General features: G+C 49.6%; 1 protein-coding gene across 3 annotated transcripts in view; it reads left to right on the top strand.

Moving 5' to 3' along the window:
• Positions 1-25,509, top strand: part of ccdc88c (coiled-coil domain containing 88C) — a 312,840-nt gene that overhangs the window by 216,019 nt on the left and 71,312 nt on the right. For all 3 annotated transcript variants that reach the window (XM_072494152.1, XM_072494150.1, XM_072494156.1), the window contains 6 exons: positions 2,293-2,420; positions 5,305-5,446; positions 7,454-7,642; positions 12,603-12,764; positions 13,599-13,876; positions 24,288-24,431. In XM_072494152.1, the coding sequence (XP_072350253.1) occupies positions 2,293-2,420; positions 5,305-5,446; positions 7,454-7,642; positions 12,603-12,764; positions 13,599-13,876; positions 24,288-24,431 (1,043 nt within the window). The remainder of the gene's footprint in view (positions 1-2,292; positions 2,421-5,304; positions 5,447-7,453; positions 7,643-12,602; positions 12,765-13,598; positions 13,877-24,287; positions 24,432-25,509) is intronic.

The following is a 25,509-nucleotide window of genomic DNA, read 5'->3' as shown; positions in this document are numbered from 1 at the left end:
AACGTGTGGAGCAAGGCAGTTGGTATTGAGGATGCACAGAATGAACTTGGTAACACCCAAGTCAGTCGAACAATAGCAGATGAAATTCAATGCTGGTATATATAAAGAAGGAAGGAAAAACAGGCAGCATGCCCCATGAGTGGGTGGAAATGTAATTCAGAGATCCAGAAAACTTTCGGAGACTGCAGTGTTGTAACATGTTCAGCCACAGTGAGCAACAATGAACAGAATGTTGAACTATTGAGATAAAGCAGAAACGTGTGGGTCAGGGTAAGAGTTAGAGGAGGTCTATGCTTGGCCAGGCCAAACCTGGAGTACCATGTCCATCTTTGTTATCAAAACCATTCGAACCTGAGAGGTAATATAGAGGATTAAAAAAAATTTTGGTTCTGTAGCTGAAAAGCAGTTGATTGAGAAGGAACCTTGTATGTATGAGATACTCCATGTAGGAAAGACAACTCCAGAATTACCAAGGGTTGGGCTGATACGTGAAGAACATCTTGATAGAGAGTGGTTGACACATGAACTTAACGTCTAAGAGGAGTGTCAATGTTTGTTGTTGATTTAGACGGATATATAATCCACATCCCTAGCAGACCATAGAATTCTGACAGTGCAGTAGGAGGCAATTCGGCCCATTGAATCTGCACTTACCCTCTGAAAGAACACCCCACCTAGGCCCACTCCCCCACCCTATCCCTGTACCCCCACCTAACCTGCACATCTTTGGACAATAAGGGGCAATTTAACATGGCCAATCCACCTAACCTGCACATCTTTGCAATTCCACAACCATCAGATCAGATCTAAACTCTGCATCCAACTATGAATGGTGGTGGACAGTTAAACAATTCACTGGAGCTGGAGGCTCCGCAAATATCCCCATCCTCAATGATGAAGGAGGCGAACACATCAGTGCAAAAGATAAGGCTGAAGCATTTGCAAAAATCTTCAACCAGAAATGCCGAGTGGACGATCTATTCCGGCCTCCTCCTGGGGTCCCCAGCATCACAGATGCCAGTCTTCAGCCAATTCAATTTACTCCACATGATATCAAGAAACGGCTGAAGGCACTGGATACTGCCCTGACAACATTCCGGCAATAGTACTGAAGACTTGTGCTCCAGAACTTGCTGAGCCCCTAGATAAGGCATATAAATACAGTGGCTACAAGAGCAGGTCAGAGGCTAGGAACTCTGCGGTGGGTAACTCACCTCCTGATTCCCCAAACTGGCCACCATCCACAAGGCCAAGTCAGGAGTGTGATGGAACATTCCCCACTTGCCTGGATGAGTGCAGCTCCAACACCACTCAAGAAGCTAAACAGCCTCGCTTGATTGGCACCCCTTTCACAAACATTCACTCCCTGCGCCACCGATGAATACTGGCAGCTGTGGGTGCCATATACATGATGCTCTGCAGGGACTCACCAAGGCTCCTTCGACAACACCTTCCAACCCCATGACCACTACAATGGAGGACAATGAAGGACAATGGCAGCAGATACCAGGGAACCCCACTACCTGGAGGTTCCCCTCCAAGTCACTCACCATCCCGACTTGGAAATATATTGCCGTTCTTTCACTGTCACTGGGGCAGCTTCCTGGAGCCCCCTCCCTAACAGCTCAATGGGTGTACCTACACATCATGGACTGCAGCAGTTCAAGAAGGCAGCTCACCGGCACCTTCTCTAGAAGGCAGCCAGGAATGGGCGATAAATACTGGCCTAACCAGCGACACCCACATCCCGTAAATGAATTTTAAAAACCCGACCAGCGTAACCCTCTGTTCCCTTTTCCCTCACATGTTTAGCAACCTTCCCCTTAAACGTATCTAATGCTGTTCACCGCGACTACTCCTTGTGGTGGTGAGTTTCACATTCTCACTACTCCCAAGTGGATTTTTTTGTTGAATATTTTATACTGATGCTTCTAGTTTTACTCTGCTCACAAGTAGAAACACTCTGTGCCTGTTCTATAAAACCTTTCACAATTTTAAGAGTCGCTATCAGGTCACCCCTCAGCCTTCACTTTTCGAGGGAAAAGAGACCCAGTCTGTTTATCCTCTTGTGATAGGTGTAGCCCCGCTGTTCTGGTATCATCCTCATGAATCTTTTCTGCATCCTCCACCTTCTCTTTTATATGTACATTGTACTCTACAAGTGCCTCTTGGGAACCAGAACCTGCTCTGGGTTATTTTCTCTCGACTTCTCTGATTATGTGGATTACCAGTGCGTTAATGTTGGTGAACTTTTAACGTTGATCTGACCTAATCTGTCCGTCTGTGTCCCAGGAACTTGTCCATGAGAAACTCAAGAGCCAGCAGCTGTCCAATGAATTGGAAAAGCTTAACCAGGAGTTGGAGAAAATTGGTCTCACCACAGAAAGACTTCTACAAGAGGAACACAACAACGATGATAAGTAAGACACCTCATTCTATTGGAGTCATCTGATTATACAAGAATACAGAAGAATACGTCCTCGAGTCTGTCCTCCATTATCTGCCATGCATGTAATGGTTCATAAGTCACCACAGAGCCTATTGAATGTGTACTTCTGGGTCAACTCGTTCCTTTTCAAAGAAAGAAAATTAGTGAAGGATAGAATTGGAGCCAATAATTACTCAGTCTGACATTTATTTACAGAGTGAAAAATTAAGAGTCCTCAACTATTTAAAATCTATATCAATGACTTGGATGAAGGGAGTAAATGTATGGTGGTTAGATTTGCCAATGACATCAAAATAGGAAAGTAAGTTACCAAGAGGAGGTCGAGAGTTTGCAAGGGGATATAGGCGGGTTAAGTGAGTGGACAAAAATCTGGCAGATGGAGTATAGCGAGGATAAATGTGAACTTGTTCACTTTGGCAGGAAGATTAGGAAAGCAGTATATTATTTAAATGGAAACAGATTGTAATACTCAGAGGTACAGAGGGATCGGGGCGTCCTGGTACATGAATCACAACAGGTTAGTCTGCAGGTACAGGAAGTGACGAAGAAGACAAATGGAATGTTGGTGTTTATTGCAAGGGGAATGGAATATAAAAGCTGGGAAGCTTTACTGCAGCTGTACAGGACCTTGGTGAGACCACATCCGGAGTACTGCGTGTGGCTTTAGTTTCTTTATTTAAGAAAAAGATATAATTGCTTTAGCAGCAGTTCAGAGAAGGTTCACTCGACCCACTCCTGTGATGAAGAGATGAGGACTCTCACTGGCTCTGTGGCAGGCAGGCAAGACCCCGTCACCTGGATTAAATTACCCCGCATATTTCAGACGTATCTCCACTGGCTATAAAACTGAGGGCATGCAAGGTGCTGCATAAATACAGGATCTTTTACTTTTTCTTTCTTCCACTTGCCCCTCTTTCACTGAGATGTCCCTGGCTTCTCTTCTCAGCTTCATTGCTGTCTTACAAAGAATTTGTTGAGTATTACTGAAAAGAGAGGCATGCTGCTGAAGCTTTTCATTTCACCCTCATCAGGACAAAGGCAAGAATACCAAATTTCAAACAATCACAACAGTTTGAACTGTAGGAGATAAGGGGGTGTTCATTGGTTGGCAACTCAATTCTAATTGGCCACAGTGTTGCAATGGAGAACTATAGGCTCCCCAAGCTTCCGGGTAATTCAAAAAAGCAGCAAGGTTTGAACATATTCCTTGGGCAAGATTCTCCGTTAGCCGACAGCAAAACCGGGAAGTGCGATTTGGCGGGGATTAGTTTCCACTGTCAAAACCGCGCAATCGCGATTCTCTGTCACCTCGAAAAAGGCGTCAATGCATTTCACTCCGCACGTACAGTAGTCACTGTTTGCATATCGTTAGCTCGCCCGGCCCGGTACTCTCCAGGGCCTCCGTGATTATCCGCCTCCGATGGGCTGAGTTCCAGATGATGTGCTTCACTGGTGCTTTTATAAATCGTGAAACCGGCGTGGCGGCTGCTGAGGGAGAGAGAGGGGGCACGGAAAATGTCCAACATGGCCATAGTTTGCTGACAGTTGTGCCGCTGGCCAGGGGGCTTCTGCCAGGGCTGGGGGGAGCAGTGGGGGGTGGCCAGGGTGGACGGACACGGAGCACCATTGCCGCAGCCGGCAAGGCTGTCATGCAGTTGCGCACACTGCTAACAGCCTGCTTTGAACCTGGTGCCACGGGTCATATCAGTGTCCCCCTGGGGGTGCCCTCTCGTTCCAGACGACCCACAGCTGTATGGGTGTGCTCCATCACAACCAGTGCTACCTTTTTTGCGTGCGAGTGTGATGTGTATGTGCGGCTACAGCTTGTCAGCCCTGCGAGTGTCCATCATGGACCCGCCATATCCTGCACCATTTTTCATTGGAATCGATTGTGTTCCACGCGGCACTGGTGCTAGCCCCTCAGCGGTTGCTGACTAGGTCAAGATGCGGCACCGGTTTTTCTGTCGTAAGAATCCACGGGTTCTCCGTTGGCGTGAACACTTAGTCTCAGAAACGGAGAATCCCACCCCCTTTTGTTCGCAGGGAACAAGTCCCTGTGTATGAGCGTAAGAGTGAAAAATATGTTGTTTTGCGAGAGTGAGTGTGGTGATGAGGCTGTGATGTGTCCTCTGAAGCCACTAGCTGTCAGCTGGGCTGCAGCTGCCCACGGGCTGGGCCAGCTTGACCCGTGGGTCATCGAGCTGCAATTGGCGTCTGTGTTGCTCCTTGATCAGGTGTGTGGAGCAGACTGGCTGAGATTGGAGTGCCCATGATGGAGTGAAGCCTGCCATCTACTGGCCATGCCCCAAAGTGATCAAAAATTACCTCAACAGTTGTTTGGAAGGCACTCACTGTTTTATAATGAGTAAACTTCTCTCTTTCAATTGAACATGAGTTTAAATGCGATTGCACCTTTGCACCCTGCGATATCCTCTCTCTGGTCAGCACTGCAATTCTAATTAATCCACCCCCTTTCCTGCCGTTTCCACCTCGGAACATCTTGTACCCAGGAATATTTAATACCCCATCCTGCCCTTTGCTGACCGGGTCGCCATTACCCCCACTGCATCATATTCACACACGGCTATCTGCCCTCGCCAATCTTATTTACCACACTGCGCAATCTGCACAGGACATTGATCATAGTCTTGAGTTTAATCATTTTGATCGTAATCCAACTCCTTGTCCTGGGTTTACTGACCTTGCGCGGGGGGGAGCAGGAGGAACGGGTTCCCATGAGGCTGAGGGAAAGAAAACTCCTGTCTCCCCAGCATGGCGTGGTTCTGAACTTAACCAAAGAATTGTTGAGGTCTGAACTTCAAAACAAAAACACGCTGATTTTTCTTATTTTTCAGCAAATACAAGATCCTGGAGACCAAGATTGAATCAACGCTGAAGAAAACACTAGAGATTAAAGAGGAGAAGATTCAGGCGTTGGAATCTCGACTGGTCGAGTCTAGCAACCTAAACCAGCAACTGCGCACTGAGCTGTGCACGGTAAGAGGCAGTGTCAATCTGTGAAAGCCAGTGGCCGCTCTGGTGCGAGCCAGTGGCCGCTCTGGTGCGAGCCAGTGGCCGCTCTGGTGCGAGCCAGTGGCCGCTCTGGTGCGAGCCAAGTTGCTGCTCTGGCAGATTTCCAGTGGCCACTCTGGTAGAAGCCAGTGGTCACTCTGCAGAACAGGTATCCCTGAGCAGACAGTGGGAGAAATTAGTGTTGATTCATTCAAATGCAAATTGAATAGATTTATTTTCAAAAAGTAACATCTTGGGATACAAGTAACTTGAGTTCTGGTATGTGGCGGGTGCAACACGCTTGGGAGGAGTGGGTTGACTTTGACCTATGATTCCAAAAGATCCCCATGACTGGGAGTTTTTATTGTCTCATATCCGAGTCTCTTATTGACTGATTGATGTTAGGATTAGTCAAGAACTCCATTGTCACTGTATCGTGTGACTACTGGAATGGTAGCAGGTCATTTCACCTCTAGCAGTTCCTGTGTAATTCTGTGTCAATTGTGTATCTCTGCCCACAATGTACAAGTTTGATACTTCTATCCTTGTGTTTCTTGGGTGAGATTGCTGGCAGTGCCCAGCTATTGCCAGGTTTTTGGCCTGTACCTGTGTGACCAGTAGGAACTCCGCAAAGACAGGCCTGAATGCCAATGAAGTGGTGATGATATTGGACTAATTATCTCCAGAACATTAGTTCATTGGAAATTGAGAGTTTGAATTCAATTTTTAAAAGTCTGGAAATTAGCAGTAAAACCTTCTCTTTATTCATTCATGAGATGTATACGTCGCTGACTAGACCAGAGTTTATTGTCCATCCCCAAGAACCACCTCCTTGAACCGCTGCAGTCCATGTGGTGTAGGTACACCCACAGTGTGGTTAGAAACTGGCTACAAAACTGACGGGTTTTAAAAAACCTTATTGGTTCACTAAACCTCTTTCTCTCTCTCCTCTTTTAAAATGTCCGATAGTGGCTAGTCAGCCGCCCTAATATCTCCTCTGGTGCGGTGGCATCTGTTGTCCGATAACTCCTCTTATGTAATGCCTCGGGGCATTTTACTGGTTTAAAGGCATTATATAAATGCAAGTTGCTGTTGCAGTTGGAGGATATGCAACACGACAAGCTTTGTGCAAAATTAGATTTCTAGCATGCCTAAGGTACTTGATAGATAGATAATTGGAGGTCTTGTAGCACAATGGGTATTGTCCCTGCCAATGCACCAGAAGCTCCAGGTTCAAGTCCCACACAAGGCTGTGGAAGGTGCGTTCACTTTGTGGTCAATTATCAGCCTGCAAACATTCCAATACACCTGTTGGCAGGTGATAAGAGTGGGAGAGTTTCTTGGTCAGCCTTATTGTAAAGGAAGCGGCAGCCACTGCCATATTTTGCGAAGCGTAATCATGGACCGATCCAATGGGAGTCCACGGTCGCCAACACCCTCTCAGGACCACAGTCCCTGAAGAAGGAGAAAAGCAAATTGGTTTATTTTGACAGGTGCTAAAATGAGATGATACAAATAATCATCATTCATAACGTAGTTACAGACAATCATTTAAATAAAAATAAGTCGGATATAATAAAAGAATTGCACAATTAATAGCATTTAATTATACAAATAATTACAATATGCTGTAAAATGCAGGTATCTTTAATTTACAGAATAAAAATGAAAGGTCTGATAGACTGGCGGGCCTTGTATTAAAGTCCACAGATTATGCTGTCAGATTGAGTTAGTTAAATTGATGGTTTCCGGGTGAGAGGTATATATACGGAATTCTCCATGGAAAGCCGTGGAACAAGAGAGAATATTCCCCAGCAGAAATGACAAGAATTTCAGTCCCTAAGTTCCGAGCCCCCAATCTATGTTCGGTTCTGTTGCTCGTTACGATGGTTATCTTTATGCTGCTGCGATTGTTGTCGCTGTTTCCGCGGCACGTTTTGCTCGAACATTCCCATCCCCGTCGTGCATTAATTCCCTCCCTCCGTTTTTCAGGTAAAGTGGAATCTGGAGTCTCTGCTGCAGCGTCAGGATGAAGAAAGGCTAGCACCTAACCCTGTCCCAAACTGTCTCCATCATTCCCGGCCTGAAAGCACGGAGAAAGAAAAGTGGGAGAAGGAAAACAGGGAGACCACCTTGGAGCTGCTGAGAGTAAAGGACAACATTATCGAGGTGGAGCGGAATGTGAGTGTTTATACTGCGTCTTCCATCAGCACTGGATGTCCTGAAATGTTTTACGGTCAATGGGAGTATGTTAGCAGTGTAGTCACTGTTATAATGTAGAAAATGTGACAGCACAGCAATGGTAAATAAGTCCCAAATTAGGTGGTGAAGTATAAAATCTCATTTATTTACATAATCCAGCATTACATACGCCTGCGAACCCAGTGTCCCAGCAGTCTTTCTTTACACTCTTAAAGTAACATTAAACAAAAATGAATAACCCTTTTTAAAGGTCGAACCCTCTATCTGTTCTTTTAAATAAAACACAGAGATCAATAAATGAAACAAATATGTAAGTGGCAACAGCCCTTGATGGGGCACTGCAACTAACACAAAACGTCAAAAGGAAACGTAACTAATTAAATTGAAATGTCATTCCCAAGTGTTAACAATGCACCCCAGCCCCCGCGGTGCCCACTGATCACAGAAGGCCTGAAGTGTCAGTGGAAGTTCCTCTTTATACTCTTTTTGAATAAAACAACCATCAATAAATTAAACAAAAATGACAGGGGTGACGGTCCCTGATGGGGCTCTGTAACTAAAAGAAACATGAAAAGGAAATTCAAGTAATTAAATTTGCAATGAATGAAATAAGTTGTCATATTTTATATTTTTTGCAGTAACATAGAACATTCTGATTAAGAACATAAAACATACAGTGCAGAAGGAGGCCATTTGGCCCATCGAGTCTGCACCGACCCACTTAAGCCCTCACTTCCACCCTATCCCCGTAACCCAATAACCCTTCCTAACCTTTTTGGTCACTAAGGGCCATTTACCATGGCCAATCCACCTAACCTGCACGTCTTTGGATTGTGGGAGGAAACCGGAGCACCCGGAGGAAACCCACGCAGACACGGGGAGAACTTGCAGATTCCACACAGACACTGACCCAGCGGGGAATCGAACCTGGGACCCTGGCGCTGTGAAGCCACAATGCTATCCACTTGTGCTACTGTGCTGCCCTACGTTATTACCATGCTGCTATGTTATTAAAACCCGGGTTAAGATGCATACAGACAGTATGACTGCTCGAGCAGTCATTAAGATGTTGTAAAAGTGAGATAATTATTGATTTGCAGATGAAGTGTTCTGCTAATTGATCTTGAGAACCATTTACTCGTTTACAGGTAGGTAAGTAAATAATGGAATATTGTTTAAGGGCAACTGAGGTCATAGATTATCATAGAATTTACAGTGCAGAAGGAGGCCATTCGGCCCATTGAGTCTGCACCGGCTCTTGGAACGAGCACCCTACCCAAGGTCAACACCTCCACCCTATCCCCATAACCCAGTAACTCCACCCAACTCTAAGGGCAATTTTGGACACTAAGGGCAATTTATCATGGCCGATCCACCTAACCTGCACATCTTTGGAGTGTGGGAGGAAACCCACACACGCACGGGGAGGATGTGCAGACTCCGCACAGACAGTGACCCAAGCCGGAATCTAACCTGGGACCCTGGAGCTGTGAAGCAATTGTGCTATCCACAATGCTACCGTGCTGCCCCAAAGTGGTGTAGATAATTTACGAGAAGTATTGTGTTTGGTCCTGGTTCAACACATCAAGGGACATTTTGTAAGAAGAGACAAAAGAATGCCTTATGCTTGATGGGAGGAGCCAGGTCTATCTGAAGAGTCAGTCAGTCCTGGAACTCTAATTTGAACAGAGGTGTTTCAGTTTGGCCCTGAAAGGTGTTCTCTCCAAAGATTCTGCTCTGAGAAAAGCAAGTAAAACTCTGGTTATTAACTTTATTCATGATTGGTATTTAATATATATTGGTTTTCTTAATTGGAATATAGTGGCAGATTTAGGATGTATGCTCAGGTTCCTTCTTTTGCTAAAAAAAACTTGAGCAACTGTTAACTAAAGCTATTTCCTTGCTGCCCATGTGGTTAATTCTGTATGCTGTAACATAAAAGATATCTATTGGTCAGTTTTATCACTCCTGTGGGGCATACATTTCCTCACAGTTTTACAAATTGAATTGATGATATACCCAAGCCCCCCATGGCGCCCACTGGAAATCTGGAATGATGAAAAAGCGTTCTTGGCAGGACCTGAGTTTAAGTTGGGAGACCCCCCCCCCAATGGATTATCAAATCCTTAACCACTTGGCCATGAATACAGGGTCAGCCCGCGTTATAATGTTTCTATCTGGTTTTGAACTGGGGACCTTTTGTGTGTAAAGCAAACGTGATAGTCACTACACCACAGAAACGATGCTTGAATTAAAATGTCACCATCTGCTGTGGTCAGATTTGAACGCAGGACCCCAGTGCATTACCCTGGGCGTGATGGATTACTAGTCCAGTGGCAATGCTACTATGCCTCCGCCTCCCCATCAGTCCCGCTTTATATGTGCTCAAGATACTTAATCCCATCAATACCCTCCAGCTGTTTATCATTAACCTTAGCAACACAATAGCTGTAATATTAACAAGATCCCACAAATAGCAATGTGACAACGTCGCGATCTTCTGCTGCACCGGAGTGTCAGCCTTGATTTTTGTACTTGGGTCCTGGAGTGGAACTTGAACCCAGAGCTGAACCACGGCTGACACACGATTACGGCATTAAAAGATCCCGCGGACAGTATTTTATGTGTTTACATATAAAATTTTGGCGTACATAAAATGAAAATAGTGTTTGGCAATGTCAAATGTGTAAAACAACGTTGAAATTTCTTGTAAGGCTGGACAGGTTTCCGCAAATGAGGATTAGGTGGAGCCTAAACAAGCCAGCAAGCCCAGCTCCATAGAATTCGGAGTGTCGTTTTTAAAGGGCACCTGGACCTCAAAGTAATAGTAAAGCGCCCACAGCATCGCCGACATCAGGACTTCAGTGCCTCTACTCCCCAACACCACCATCCTCACCGGCATCGGGTCCCATCCCTTTCAGGCTCCACCCCTTGGCAGTGCCAACCTGGCAGTGCCATGATACTGCCCTGCCACTTCCCAGATCACCTAGGGGCTCCACTATCCTCAGAGCCCCCCCCCCCTTCAGTTACAGAGCAAGAAGATAGTGACTGATAGTAATAGTGGAGTTAAGAAACTTCTCAACTTCACAAACCCAACCAGGGAGAAAGGCCCCCCCCCCACCCAGCCCCCCACCCTCACCGCTAGAACTGCTGCGGAGGCAGCCAAGGTGCCCTGGTACTGGACAGTTTTAAAGGTCTTTTCCCTGACTCCAGATTTCCAGTGGGCGCCATGGGGGGCTTGGGTGTATCACTAATTCAATTTGTAAAACTGTGAGGAAATGTATGCCCCACAGGAGTGTTAACACTGACCAATACATATCTTTTATGTTACAGCATACAGAATTAACCACATGGGCAGCAAGGAAATAGCTTTAGTTAACAGTTGCTCAAGTTTTTTAGCAAAAGAAGGAACCTGAGAATACATCCTAAATCTGCCACTATATTCTAATTAAGAAAACCAATATATATATTAAATACCAATCATGAATAAAGTTAATAACCAGAGTTTTACTTGCTTTTCTCGGAGCAGAATCTTTGGAGAGAACATCTTTCAGGGCCAAACTAAAACACCTCTGTCCAGATTAGAGTTCCAGGACTGACTGACTTTTCAGATGGACCTGGCTCCAATGCATGGTCATCACGCCTGGTCTCTGGTGGTGAAGACCTGCTGTGTTTCCTGCCAGCTTCACATTGGGGGGGGGTGGGGGGGGTAAATGCCCGGAGGCCGGTGAAGACCCAAATTACATCAGCTGCAGGGTGTGAGGAGCATTACGCCGGGTGCATCTCAGCCGGGGAATTCCCCCTGTTGATTGAGGGATGAGTATTGGTCAGAGGACAGGATAACCCCCCTGCTCTTCTTCAAAATATTAGCCACGATACGGAGAGGCAGGTGGGCCTGCCGTTTTTGCGCCCCATCCAAAAGGCAGTACCTCTGACAGTGCAGCACTCCCTCAGTACTGCACCGGAGTGTCAGCCTTCACTTTTGTACTCTGGCCCTGGAGTGGGACTTGAACCCAGAGCTTTGTGACTCAGCAGTGGGAGTGCTGCCAGCTGAACCTCGGCTCACAAACACTGTTACGACATTAAAAGATCCCGTGGCTTGCATTTTTCAGAAGAATGTTCCTGCTCCGTGTACATCCCTCAATCAGTGACGATCAAAAAACACATGATCTCATCGTGGTCACGTTTCGATTAGTGGGAGCTTACTGTGTACACGCTGCCATGTTTCCGATATTTAATTAGTGACCAAACGTCAAGTGCTTAATTGGCTAGAATGCTTCAAGGCTGTGACAGCTGCTCCAGAAATGCAGCTCTCTTTTGGACACAGCCAAACTTTGATCATTTTTGGAATCGATCTTCTAATATTCCATCACTTGAAAAGAAAGTCTTGCATTTATATAGCGCCTTTCATGGCCAGTATCTCAAAGCATTCAGTCAATGAGTGTACACCTGCAGTGTCGTCGCTATTGTAAATGTAGCAGCACTGTGATATAAATTGTTTGCGTCTGAAAGCCACACAGATTTCAGTTCATTCTGACACTTGGCCTGATGTTTCTCACGGACGGAGAGGGTCGTCTGGCTCAGTCAAATAGCGATGAAACCCCGATTCTGGAAGTTGCCTCCCTAAACTCAGCACCTGCCATTTTCACCAGGGCACCTGTGGCTGGCTCCGCAGTGATGAGCCAAACCCCCGTTAACCAGCGCCCCCCGCTGCTACCCCAGAACAAAAATTAGAACATTTGTGTGGCAACAGGGGCAGTGGTGAGGAGGTGCGTGGGGGCCTTTCTCCCTGGTTGGGTTTGTGAAGTTGAGAAGTTTCTTAACTCCACTTCTCTGGTGCCCGGGATTGAAAATCCCAGCTTTTAAAATATAATTCAGTCATTATCTTCTTGCTCTGTACCTGAAGTCAATTCTAATTTGCTGCTTGTTCTGTTGGCAGAACGCAGCATTACAGGCGGAAAAAGAACTACTGAAGGATCAGCTGAAGCAGCTGGAAGCACAGAACAGTGCTGTCAACTCCCAGATAGTCACCTTGCAGCGACAGACTATATCCCTGCAGGAACAAAGCACCACTCTCCAGATTCAGAATGCCAAACTTCAGGTAAATACATCTACTCTCTCTCTGCCTCCCCCCACTGCACCCCTCACCTGTCATCGATTCTACTCTCCCCTCCGCCCCTCGGTTTCCCCCCTCCGCCCCTCGGTTTCCCCCCTCCGCCCCTCGGTTTCTCCCCCTCCGTCCCTAGGTTTCTCCCCCTCCGTCCCTAGGTTTCCCCCCTCCGCCCCTAGGTTTCCCCCCTCCGCCCCTCGGTTTCCCCCCTCCGCCCCTCGGTTTCCCCCCTCCGCCCCTCGGTTTCCCCCCTCCGCCCCTCGGTTTCCCCCCTCCGCCCCTCGGTTTCCCCCCTCCGCCCCTCGGTTTCCCCCCTCCGCCCCTCGGTTTCCCCCCTCCGCCCCTCGGTTTCCCCCCTCCGCCTCTCGGTTTCCCCCCCTCCGCCCCTCGGTTTCCCCCCCTCCGCCCCTCGGTTTCCCCCCCTCCGCCCCTCGGTTTCCCCCCCTCCGCCCCTCGGTTTCCCCCCCTCCGCCCCTCGGCTGTCCCTCCTCCGCCCCTCAGGCTGAGGGCCCCGTATGTCTTTTAACTGCTGTCTCAACCTGCCCTGCTGCCTTTAATGGTTTATTCACGTGTGCCCCCAGGTCCCTGTGCACTCCTTAACAATTAACCCATCGGTTAATCGTGCCTCTATTCGTAGCCCTCCCAAGTAAGGACCAGTCAAGGCGCTGTGTGGGTATATGGCAGATTGAGAAATGGACTCGATAGGGACTGTCTGGGTGATGTGGCTGCTGCCACTTTAGCCGCAGATCTTTGAGCTTTGCTAATGAAACAGCTCCAATGTATAATTTTTGGAGTGACGGGGGTTGGGGTTTCCCTGTTGTGCAGGTGGAGAATTCGACGTTGAATTCCCAGGGTGCGTCTCTGATGGGCCAGAACGCTTTGCTGCAGAACCTGCAGTCCAGCCTGGAGGCGGAGAACGAAAGCCTGAGCCGGCAGAAGGAAGAGCAGAAGGCCACGTACGACTCGCTGCTCCTGGACCACGAACGGCTGATTGCGCTGAATGAGCGGCAGTCTGCCGAGTGCGAGACGCTAATCGGCCAGCAGGCAGGCGTGAAGGCAGCGTACAGGAACCTGGAGTCCCAGCACAAAAAGCTGGAGGAAAGGTAACTCATTCTCTTCTCTCCGGTGTGTGCGAGGGTTGTCCCGAGAGAACTATTGCACTCCTCGTACCCATTAAAGTTCGGAAGAGTGAAGATGTGTTTTCATTTACCTTTATTCGTTCCTGGGATGTGGGCGTGTCTGGCAAGACCAGTGTTTATTACCCACCCTATTCGCCATTTCAGAGGGTCCTTTAAGAGTCAACCAAGCACATTGCTGTGGGTTTCGAGTCACACGGAGGCCAGACTGGGTAGGAATGGCAGATTTCCTTCCCTAAAGGGCATTAATGAACCAGCCAGGTTTTTATGACAATCGATGACCGCTATCCTGACTAACTTTCAATTCCACTACCAGTTATCCTATTTAATTTTTTTTATTGATATATATATATATATATTATCAATTCCAGATTTTATTAACCAAATTTAAATTCCACCAGCTCCTACAGTGAGATTTGAACCCATGACCCCAGGGCTAGCCTGGCGTTCTGGATTATTAGTCCAGTGTTGTGACCACTCTACCATCACCTCCCCTCGATAGGATTTTGAGGCGGGATTGACAGAGGAGAGGCTTCGAGGATGTTTCTGCTCGTGAGGGAATCTAGAACTAGGGAGAACAGTTTCAAAAGAAGGGAATGAGGTGGAATTTCTTCTCTCAGCAGGTTGTTCATCTTTGGTACTCTCTAGCCCAGGGCGTTGTGGAGGCTGGGCCATTGAATGTGTTCAAGGCTGAGGGTGACAGGTTGGTCTTGAGGACTTTGGGACTGGGCTGGAAAGTGGAGTTGAGGCTAAAATCAGACTTGCTATGAACTTACGGACCAAACTCGACGGGCAGAATGGCCTACTCCTGCTCCGTGTCCTTTGTGTCTGTCTTCTGATGCGTGCTACAGCCTTTCCCAATAGGTAGTCTCAGCTCTATCAGTGCCATCTCCCTTTGCCAGCTCAGCCCCTATCTGCTAATACCTCTGGAGAGCATACACTACACTAACCTTTTCACAATGCCCCTGAATTCTCATCCTCTTTTCACCTTCCACCTTTCCACCAGACACTCCTTAAAGCATTTTCATAGAATCCCTACAATGCAGAAGGAGGCCATTCAGCCCGTTGAGCCTGCACTGGCCCTCCGAAAGAGCACCCTAACCTCGGCCCTATCCCCGAAACGCCACCTAACCGTTGGACACTAAGGGGCAATTTAGCATGGCCAATCCACCCAATCTGCACATCTTTGGACTGTGGGAGGAAACTGGCAGAAAGTACTAAACTCCACACAGTCACCGAGATCGGAATCGAACCGAGGTCCCTGGTGCTGTGAGGCAGTAGTGCTTGCCCTTTACTGCCAATGATGTAATTTCGACTGTTGTAACCATTGGAAAGGCAACAGCCAGGTTGCGCATTGCGAGAGACGAGCAGCATTGAGACAGTGACCTGATGATCTGTTTTTGTGATGTTAAATGAGTGAGTATTGGTTAGGACAATGTGGAGAACTCCCCTTGCTTTCCTCAAAGCAGTGCCCAGGGATTTTTTAAATGTCTCATTTCCTGTTCTACAATATTTTCTCCTCCTCTTTCTGAGATGTTCCAACTGAGAAATTCTTTGTAAAATGCAAGTTACTCGTTGCAGTGTGTGCCTTTGTCTGGCCTTAACTGAGGGATATTTAGAAGCATTCGGGGGGGTTGAGGGGGAGATGTAGAGTATGGCCTTTTGTCAGATACATAGAGATGGTTAACAGCTTCAAATTCCTCGGAGTGGACATCACCTCTGCTCCTCCCTCTGCGACTGGATCCTGAACTTTCTAACCCACAGGCCACAATCAGTAAAGATAGGGAACAACACCTCCTCCACGATCATCCTCTACACCAGCGCCCCACACGGCTGTGTCCTCAGCCCCCTACTATACTCCTTATACACCTATGATTCTGTGGCCAAATTCCCCTCCAACTCAATTTTCAAATTTGCTGATGACACCACCGTAGTGGGTCGGATTTCAAACAATGACAAGACAGAGTACAGGAATGAGATAGAGAATCTGGTGAACTGGTGCGACGACAATAATCTCTCCCTCAATGTCAACAAAATGAAGGAGTCCCTGTCTACATCAATGGGAACCAAGTAGAAAGGGTCGAGAGCTTCAAGTTTTTAGGTGTACAGATCTCCAACAGCCTGTCCTGGCCCCACATGCCGACACTATAGTTAAGAAAGCCCACCAACGACTTTTTCTCAAAAGACTAAGGAAATTTGGCATGTCAGCTACGACCCTCACCAACTTCTACAGATGCACCATAGAAAGCATTCTTTCTGGTTATATCACAGCTTGGTATGGAACCTGCTCTGCCCAAGACTGCAGGAAACTACAAAAGGTTGTGAATGTAGCCCAGTCCATCACGCAAACCAGCCTCCCATCCATTGACTCTGTCCACAATTCCCGCTGCCTCAGAAAGGCAGCCAGCATAATTAAGGACCGCACGCACCCCGGACATACTCTCTTCCACCTTCTTGTCAGGAAAAAGATACCAAAGTTTGAGGTCACGTACCAACCGACTCAAGAACAGCTTATTCCCACTGCCATCAGACTTTTGAATGGGCCTACCTCGTATTAAGTTGATCTTTTCTCTACACCTTGCTATAACTGTAACATTACATTCTGCAGTCTCTCTGTCCTTCCCTATGTACGGTATGCATTGTTTGTACAGCATGCAAGAAACAATACTTTTCACTGTATACTAATACATGTGACAATAAATCAAATCAAACATCTGCCCTGGTCCACCCATGTTGACGCTATCAGCTAGAAAGCCGAACAGCGCCTATACTTCCTCAGGAAACTAAGGAAATTCGGCTTGTCCACACTTACCAACTTTTACAGGTACACCATAGAAAGCATCCTATTTGTCTGCATCACAGTCTGGTGTGGCAACTGCTCGGCCCAAGAACCTTCAGAGAGTCGTGAACACCGCCCAGTCCATCACACGAACCTGCCTTCTATCCATTGACTCCATCTACACCTCCCGCTGCCTGGGGAAAGCGGGCAGCATAATCAAAGACCCCTCCCACCTGGCTTACTCACTCTTCCAACTTCTTCCATCGGGCAGGAGATAGCAGGAAAAGTCTGAGAGCACGTGCTAACAGATTCAAAAACAGCTGATCTCCGCTGTTACCAGACTCCTAAACGACCCTCTTATGGGCTGACCTGATTAATACTACACCCCTGTATGCTTCACCCAATGCTGGTGTCTATGTGTTTACATTGTGGACCTTGTGTTGCCCTATTATGTATTTTCTTTTTATTTTATCTTATTTCATGTACTAAATGATTTGTTTCAGCTGCTCACAGAAAAATACTTTTCACCCTCGGTACGCGTGACAATAAACAAATCTAATCCAATCCAATCCAGATAAATTCCAAGATAAATTCACCGTGTCTGAGCTCCCAGCAGGGATCTTCTGTACAGATCAGCTACTCAGACATAACTCATGGAGTGACGGTTGTGAAATTTATCCTTGTAGCAATTGGAGGAAGAAACCCTTCAGCCGTGCACTATTCCAGTTTTACCACTAGATGGAGCATGGACCCATTAAATCCTCCAAGAACTTCCTGTGACTGAAATGAACAGATCCAGCACCTTGCCTATCATTCTGCCACTCCACGCGTTTCCAGCTTCCTGGTCTGTTCTCTTGGAACCTGCTCTGCCCAAGACTGCAGGAAATTAAATTCCGAGGGGCAGCACGGTGGCGCAGTGGTTAGCATTACTGCCTCTCAACGCCGAGGTCCCAGGTTCGTTCGATCCCAGCTCTGGGTCACTGTCCGTGTGGAGTTTGCCCATTCTCCCCGTGTCTGCGTGTGTCTCACCCCCCACAACCCAAAGATGTGCAGCGTAGGTGGATTGGCCGCGCTAAATTGCCCCTTAATTGGAAAAATTGAATTGGGAACCCTAAATTTTTATTTTTTTAAATTAAATTCCTGATTTTAGGCTTCATCCAATAATTCCCTTCACCAAAAGCCAAGAGTGAATTTCGAGCTTTGATGAGCAAGGACACTTATCAGTTTTGTCCTCATTGTGGAGCTGGTATTCTGCCTGTGAGGGGGGGAAACCTGCTCCTTCCCCAACCCCTGCTGAATTTGCTGGAGACAGTCGCCTCCCTTGGCAGCCCAGCCCATGCATCCATCACCCTCTGTGTAAACTCTCATTCTCTGTTTGAGCAATGTTCAGGTGGGTTATAGAATCCTTCACAGCCAGCAGCTGAATGGAAATTCTCTCTTTAGGAGATGGGCTGTTTGCCGAACATGTCTGTTATTTTTTAATGAAACTTTGCATTTCCATAGCACCATCCACAAGCGCTCAGGATTTCCCAAACTGCTTCAGAGCCAATGTGGTGTAGCCACAGTGTGGGAAACACAACAACCAATCTGCACACAGCAAACGCTCACAAACAGCGTGCCCCCCCCCCTGACAGCGTGCCCCCCCCCTGACAGCGTGCCCCCCCCCCCTGACAGCGCGCCCCCCCCCGACAGCGCCCCCCCCGACAGCGCCCCCACCCCGACAGCACGCCCCCCCGACAGCACGCCCCCCCGACAGCACGCCCCCCGACAGCACGCCCCCCCCGACAGCGCGCCCCCCCGACAGCGCGCCCCCCCCGACAGCGCGCCCCCCCCCGACAGCGCGCCCCCCCCCGACAGCGTGCCCCCCCCCCGACAACGCGCCCCTCCCCGACAGTGCGGCCCCCCCCCGACAGCGCGCCCCCCCCGACAGCGCGCCCCCCCCCCGACAGCGCGCCCCCCCGACAGCGCGCCCCCCCGACAGCGCGCCCCCCCCCCGACAGCGCACCCCCCCGACAGCACCCCCCCCCCCGACAGCGCGCCCCCCCCCCGACAGCGCGCCCCCCCCGACAGCGCGCCCCCCCCGACAGCGCGCCCCCCCCCCCGACAGCGCGCCCCCCCCCGACAGCGCGCCCCCCCCCGACAGCGCGCCCCCCCCGACAGCGCGCCCCCCCCGACAGCGCGCCCCCCCCCGGACAGCGCGCCCCCCCCCGACAGCGCGCCCCCCCCGACAGCGCGCCCCCCCCCGAACAGCGCGCCCCCCCGACAGCCCCCCGACAGCGCGCCCCCCCGACAGCGGCCCCCCCCGACAGCGCGCCCCCCCCCGACAGCGCGCCCCCCCCCGACAGCGCCCCCCCCCGACAGCGCGCCCCCCCGACAGCGCGCCCCCCCGACAGCGCGCCCCCCCGACAGCGCGCCCCCCCCCGACAGCGCGCCCCCCCCCCGACAGCGCGCCCCCCCCGACAGCGCGCCCCCCCCGACAGCGCGCCCCCCCCGACAGCGCGCCCCCCCCCCGACAGCGCGCCCCCCCCGACAGCGCGCCCCCCCCCCGACAGCGCGCCCCCCACCGCCCCCCGACGAGCGCGCCGCCCCCCCGACAGCGCGCGCCCCCCCCCGACAGCGCGCGCCCCCCCCCGACAGTGCGCGCCCCCCCGACAGTGCGCGCCCCCCCCTGACAGTGCGCGCCCCCCGACAGTGCGCGCCCCCCCCTGACAGTGCGCGCCGCCCCGACAGTGCGCCCCCCCGCAGGCGCCCCCCCTGACAGTGCGCAGCCCCCCCTGACAGTGCGCGCCCCCCCTGACAGTGCGGCCCCCCCCTGACAGTGCGCGCCCCCCCTGACAGTGCGCGCCCCCCCCCTGACAGTGCGCGCCCCCCCTGACAGTGCGCGCCCCCCCCTGACAGTGCGCGCCCCCCCCTGACAGTGCGCGCCCCCCCTGACAGTGCGGCGGCCCCCCTGACAGTGCGGCGCCCCCCTGACAGTGCGCGCCCCCCCCTGACAGTGCGCGCCCCCCCCTGACAGTGCGCGCCCCCCCTGACAGTGCGCGCCCCCCCTGACAGTGCGCGCCCCCCCCTGACAGTGCGCGCCCCCCCTGACAGTGCGCCCCCCCCCTGACAGTGCGCCCCCTACCCTGATAACGCGGTGTGCCCCCCTGGGCAACGCGGTGTGCCCCCCCGGCAACGCGGTGTGCCCCCCCTGGCAACGCGGTGTGCCCCCCCCTGGCAACGCGGTGTGCCCCCCTTGGCAACGCGGTGTGCCCCCCCTGGCAACGCGGTGTGCCCCCCCCCGACAACGCGGTGTGCCCCCCCCCGACAACGCGGTGTGCCCCCCCTGACAGCACCACACCCCCTCTGTGCTGTACTCTCATCAGCCTTGGTTTTGAGTTCAAGTCTCTGAAGTGGCACTGAGGTGAGAGGTTGTTACCAATTGAGTCATAATGGGCAAAAAGGGTTGTGGCCTCGTTATTATGTCTTTAAGATCGCCAATACCCTAGGGCTGTACTGGCACAGATTTGGTTCCAACTCATTTGATCTGTGCGTCTCTCTTTAAAAGCTTGGTTGAGGCAAGGTAACACCAGGGAAAGGATGCAAGAATAGAAAATAGTTAAAACTCAGCAGAAATTTCTCCTCACTTCAGTTCTAAAAGGATTAACCCTAATTCTCAAACTATGACCCCTAGTTCTGGACTCCCCCACAATCGGGAACATTCTTTCTGAATCTACCCTGTCTAATCCTGTTAGAAGTTTATAAGTTTCTATGAGATCCCCTCTCACTCTTCTAATCTCCAATGAATATAATCCTCATATGACTGTCCTGCCATCCCAGGAATCAGCACTCCCTCCATAGCAAGAACATTCTTCCTCAGATAAGGACACCAAAACTGCCCACAATATTCCATGTGTGGCCTCACCAATGCCCGATACAATTGCAGTAAAACATCTCTATTCCTATACTCCAATCCTCTTGCTATGAAGGCCAGCATACCATTTGCCTTCTTTACTGCCCGTTGTACCTGCGAGCTTACTTTCAGCGAGTGATGCACGAGGACACCAAGGTATCGCTTAATATCCACCTCTCTCAATTTACACCCATTCAAATAATAATCTGCCTTCCAATTTTTGCTACCGAAGTGGATAACCTCCCATTTATCCATTCAGCCTTTCCAAATCCCACTGAAGGATCTCTGCATCCTCCTCACAACTCATCCTCACAACTCATCCTCCCACCCAACTTTGTATCATCTGCAAATTTGGAGACAATGCATTTCGTTCCCTTGTCCAAATCATGTGGTCTGAGCACAGATCCCTGCGGTACCCAACTAGTCACTGCCTGCCAATCAGAAAAAGACCCATTTATTCCTACTCTCTGCTTCCTGTCTGCTAACCAACTTTCTATCCATCTCAAGACACTACCAGTAATCCCATGCACTTTAACCACACAGTAATCTGCTATGTGAGACCTTGTCGAAAGTCTTCTGAAAGTCCAAATAAATCACATCCACCGGGTCTCCCTGGTCAACTCTGCACGTTACATCTTCAAAGAATTCCAGTAGATTTGTCAAGTATGATTTTCCTTCTGTAAATCCTTGCTGACTTTGTTTGATTACACCCCTGCTTTCCAAATGCTGTGCTTGGAATCCTTAATAATGGACTCCAGCAACTTCCCTACTACCAGCTCACTAGTCTATAGTTCCCTGTTTTCACTCTACCTCCCTTTTTGAATAGCGGGGTTACATTTGGCATGCCATCGAGAAGCAAATGTCAGACAGGATGACGGAAAGATCAGTCAGTGAATGGGTTTTGGATTGGATTTTCAAGAAGGGAGAGAGGTGAAGAGGTTCACAGAGTTAGATTCAGAGGAGTAGGAGCATGGATAAGCTATTCGACCCATTGAATCTGCTCTGCCATTCACTATAGCCATGGCCGATCAGATTATGGCCTTAAATCCACTTTCCTGCCAGAACCTCTCCCACCTATAACCCTGGACACCCTTGTAGATTCTAGAGCTTCCGGCCTTGTTGGGTAACGACTCGGGAAAGATCCATTGAATCACTGCAGTGCAGAAAGAAGCCATTGATTCTGCACCAACCCTCTGAAAAAGCACCTTACCTACCCGCCTATCCCTGTAATCCCAAATCGGCACATCTTTGGACACTAAGGCAATTGATTATGGCCAATTCATGTAACCTGCACACCAATGGACTGTGGGAGGAAACCGGAAACCCACGCGGACAGGGGAGAACATGCAGACTCCACACAGTCACCCGAGGCCAAAGTTGAGTCCAGTTGCTATGAGGCAGCAGTACTGTACCACCCTAGTTGATGCAAAGGGTGTGGGAACGCTCAGGAAGTAGAAGGTTCACAGTTTTTCTGGACAGGTTGTGAGGCTGGAGGGAGTCACAGACTGAGGTACGGCTGAAATCAATACTTGACCAGAATGTTGCCTGGTATGGAGGGCATAAGCTATGAGGAGCGATTGAATAAACTCGGTTTGTTCTCACTGGAACGAAGGAGGTTGAGGGGCGACCTGATAGAGGTATACAAAATTATGAGGGGCATAGACAGAGTGGATAGTCAGAGGCTTTTCCCCAGGGTAGAGGGGTCAATTACTAGGGGGCATAGGTTTAAGGTGAGAGGGGCAAGGTTTAGAGTAGATGTACGAGGCAAGTTTTTTACACAGAGGATAGTGGGTGCCTGGAACTCACTACCGGAGGAGGTAGTGGAAGCAGGGAGGATAGTGACATTTAAGGGGCATCTTGACAAATATATGAATAGGATGGGAATAGAAGGATACGGACCCAGGAAGTGTAGAAGATTGTAGTTTAGTCGGGCAGTATGGTCGGCACGGGCTTGGAGGGCCGAAGGGCCTGTTCCTGTGCTGTACATTTCTTTGTTCTTTGTTCTTTGTTGACAACACCGTGATGAGAGTTTGAAATTGCAGGCGTTGACAGGGGGCAGGAGGTGATGGGTGGGTGAACAGAATTTGGCGCAAGATAGGATGGGGGAAGCAAAGATTTAGGATAAGTGGATACCTGAAAAATGTGGTCAGTGGGAGGATTAGAACAGGTGGAGGTATTAAAGACCGGGATGGGATTTTAGGCAAGGGCTTGATGCTGATAGAGGTCTACATGATTCTGAGGGTCATGGACAGAATGGATAGTCAGAAGCTTTTTCCCAGGGTGGAAGAGTTAATTACTAGGCGACATAGGTGTAAGGTCCGAGGGGAAATGTTTATAGGAGATGTTCGAGGGAAGTGTTTGACACAGAGGATAGTGGGTGCCTAGAACTCGCTGCTGGAGGAGGTGGTGGAAGCAGGGACTATAGTGACATTTGAGGGGCGTCTTGACAAATGCATGAGTAGGATGGGAATAGAGGGATACAGACCCCGAAAGTGTAGAAGGTTTTAGGTTAGACAGACAGCATGGTCGGCGCAGGCTTGGAGGGCTGAAGGGCCTGTTGCTGTGCTATATTTTCTTTGTTCTTTGAATCAGGGTTGGAGGTGGATGAGGTGGAAGTGGGTGGAAAGGAGAGCATATCTAATTGCCGTGTTAACCCACATGCCTCAAAGGCCTTCACTCGACCATAACACTCATTAGTCATGAATGCAAAAGGTTCTGTCTGATCTTCCAACATACTTGCTTCCTGAATTTTTTTTTAACCTTGTTCACAGTCTTCAGGCAGCTTGGGATCTCTGCTTTTCCAAAGGGAATAAGCTGAATATTGCTATTCTTTCCAATTGGCATCCCAAACTCCCCTCTCAAGGGAACGCATCTTCCAAGTTTATAAATTGGAAACTCCTGATTTATTCAGGAAGGGATTTTTGGAAGGGACAAAGACTCCCCTCACCACAGAGTGATGCGCAACAAAGGTCCATCGACCGCACAGTCATTGAGCCGCAGCATCCACAGGCTTTTAGGGGAAGAACGTTCCAGAATGTGTGGAGAATTGTTTCCAGATTTGGTCCTAGTTCTGTATTTCTCCAGCTCCACCCACCAGGGGAAATCAACCCTGTGAAATGAGAGTGATAGGGGCCAGCGTAGGCTATTCACCTCTGGACTCTGTTCCTTCATTCAATAAGATCATGGTCGATCTAGCTGTGGCCTCGATTCCACTTTTCTGCTGCCGCCCCCAATAACTGTGTATAGTTTTGGCTCATTATTTCAGAGGGGATATAATCACATTAGAAGCACTGCTGCCTCACAGCGCCGAAGACCCGGTTTCGATCCCGGCTCCGGGTCACTGCCCATGTGGAGTTTGCACATTCTCCCCGTGTCTGCGTGGGTCTCACCCCCACAACCCAAAGATGTGCCACGCTAAATTGCCCCTTAATTGGGATTTTTAAAAAAAAGTTACAAATAATCTGTTGTCTTTCTGCTTTTACCATGAACCTGGTTCCCTGTCATTGATTGGTGGTGGTTGCGATGCACAAGCTGTTGGCAAGACCACTAGTTCCTGGTTAATCCCTCCCCTTCACTGTAGTATAACTTGGGTTGGTTGAGTGTTGGGCTCCTGGTGTCTTTGTCCCTCACTTTGTGTGTGTGAGTGCGCGCACGCGCGCACGAGTGTTCTGATGCAGTAATGTCCTTTTCTGTCCTTCCACTGACAGGTACATGGGACTGCTGAAGCAGAAAAGGGAGATGGAGGAGCTGGACTGCACATTCCGAGCCCAGCAAGAGAAGCTGCAGCGCGAGACCAAGAGGAGTGCGGCTGTTGCGGAGGAGAACCGACAGCTGCAGGCTGACCTGGACAGGTGAGATATCCTGTGAGCAGCTCAGCGAGGGGGAGTCTGCAAGCACGGGCCTGCAAGCGCGTGGACCATGAAAGAATGCAGCAGCTCAGGATTCAGCAGTGCAGACTGGAGCAACGGACATATATTCCTCGGCTCTCATCAATTTATGTTTCGGAATCGGGAAGTATGTCACTAGAACTTTCCAAGAAAAGTACAATAAATACTTTCCCAACCTTAAATCATCTTTAAAATGCTTCAAAACCAATTCAGTCCTTGTGAAATGAAAAATGAATGAAAATCGCTTGTCACAAGTAGGCTTCAAATGAAGTTACTGTGAAAAGCCCCTAGTCACCACATTCCGGCGCCTGTTCAGGGAGGCTGGTACGGGAATTGAACCGTGCTGCTGGCCTGCCTTGGTCTGCTTTAAAAGCCAGCGATTTAGCCCAGTGTGCTAAACCAGCCCCTTTTACAATGTGACTTTTACAATGAAGGAAACATGGAAACCAATTTGCATACAGCAAGTTCCCACTCAGCACTGTAATAATGACCAGATGTTGGTGAAGTGATAAATATTGGCCAGGACACCATGCAGAACCCTCTGTTGCTCTTTCAGAATAGTACCATGGGTCTTCTACATCCATCTGAGAGCGAAGATAGGGCCTTGGGTTAACATATCATCCGAAAGATGGCACCTGCGACAGAACAAGCGCATTCGGCTAGTCTCGGGGGTCAGTTAGGAAGGGCAATAAATGCTGGCCTTCTCCGTGATGCCCACTTTAAAAACAATCTTTCTTGAGGATGTTAGAAGCCTGTTGAGGTGGCTACAGGCACACACTTCCCATTCTACTACCGCAGCGGAGTGTAGGCCAGACTGGAGGAAGGTGCCTACAACAACCCCAGGTGGAAATGGATACAAACATAGAAATAAGAGCCGAACCAGGCCACTCAGCCCCTCGAACCTGCTCCGCCATTCGATAAGATCATGGCTGACCTGTTTGTATTTTGAATTCTACATTCCAATCTAACCCGATAACCCCTGATTTTCTTGCCTATCAAGAATCTAACCACATGCCTCTTAAAAATATTCAATGACCTTCGC

Source organism: Scyliorhinus torazame, chromosome 2, assembly GCF_047496885.1.
Source record: "Scyliorhinus torazame isolate Kashiwa2021f chromosome 2, sScyTor2.1, whole genome shotgun sequence".
Lineage (NCBI taxonomy): Eukaryota > Metazoa > Chordata > Chondrichthyes > Carcharhiniformes > Scyliorhinidae > Scyliorhinus > Scyliorhinus torazame.
This window is presented reverse-complemented; position numbering and strand designations above follow the sequence as displayed.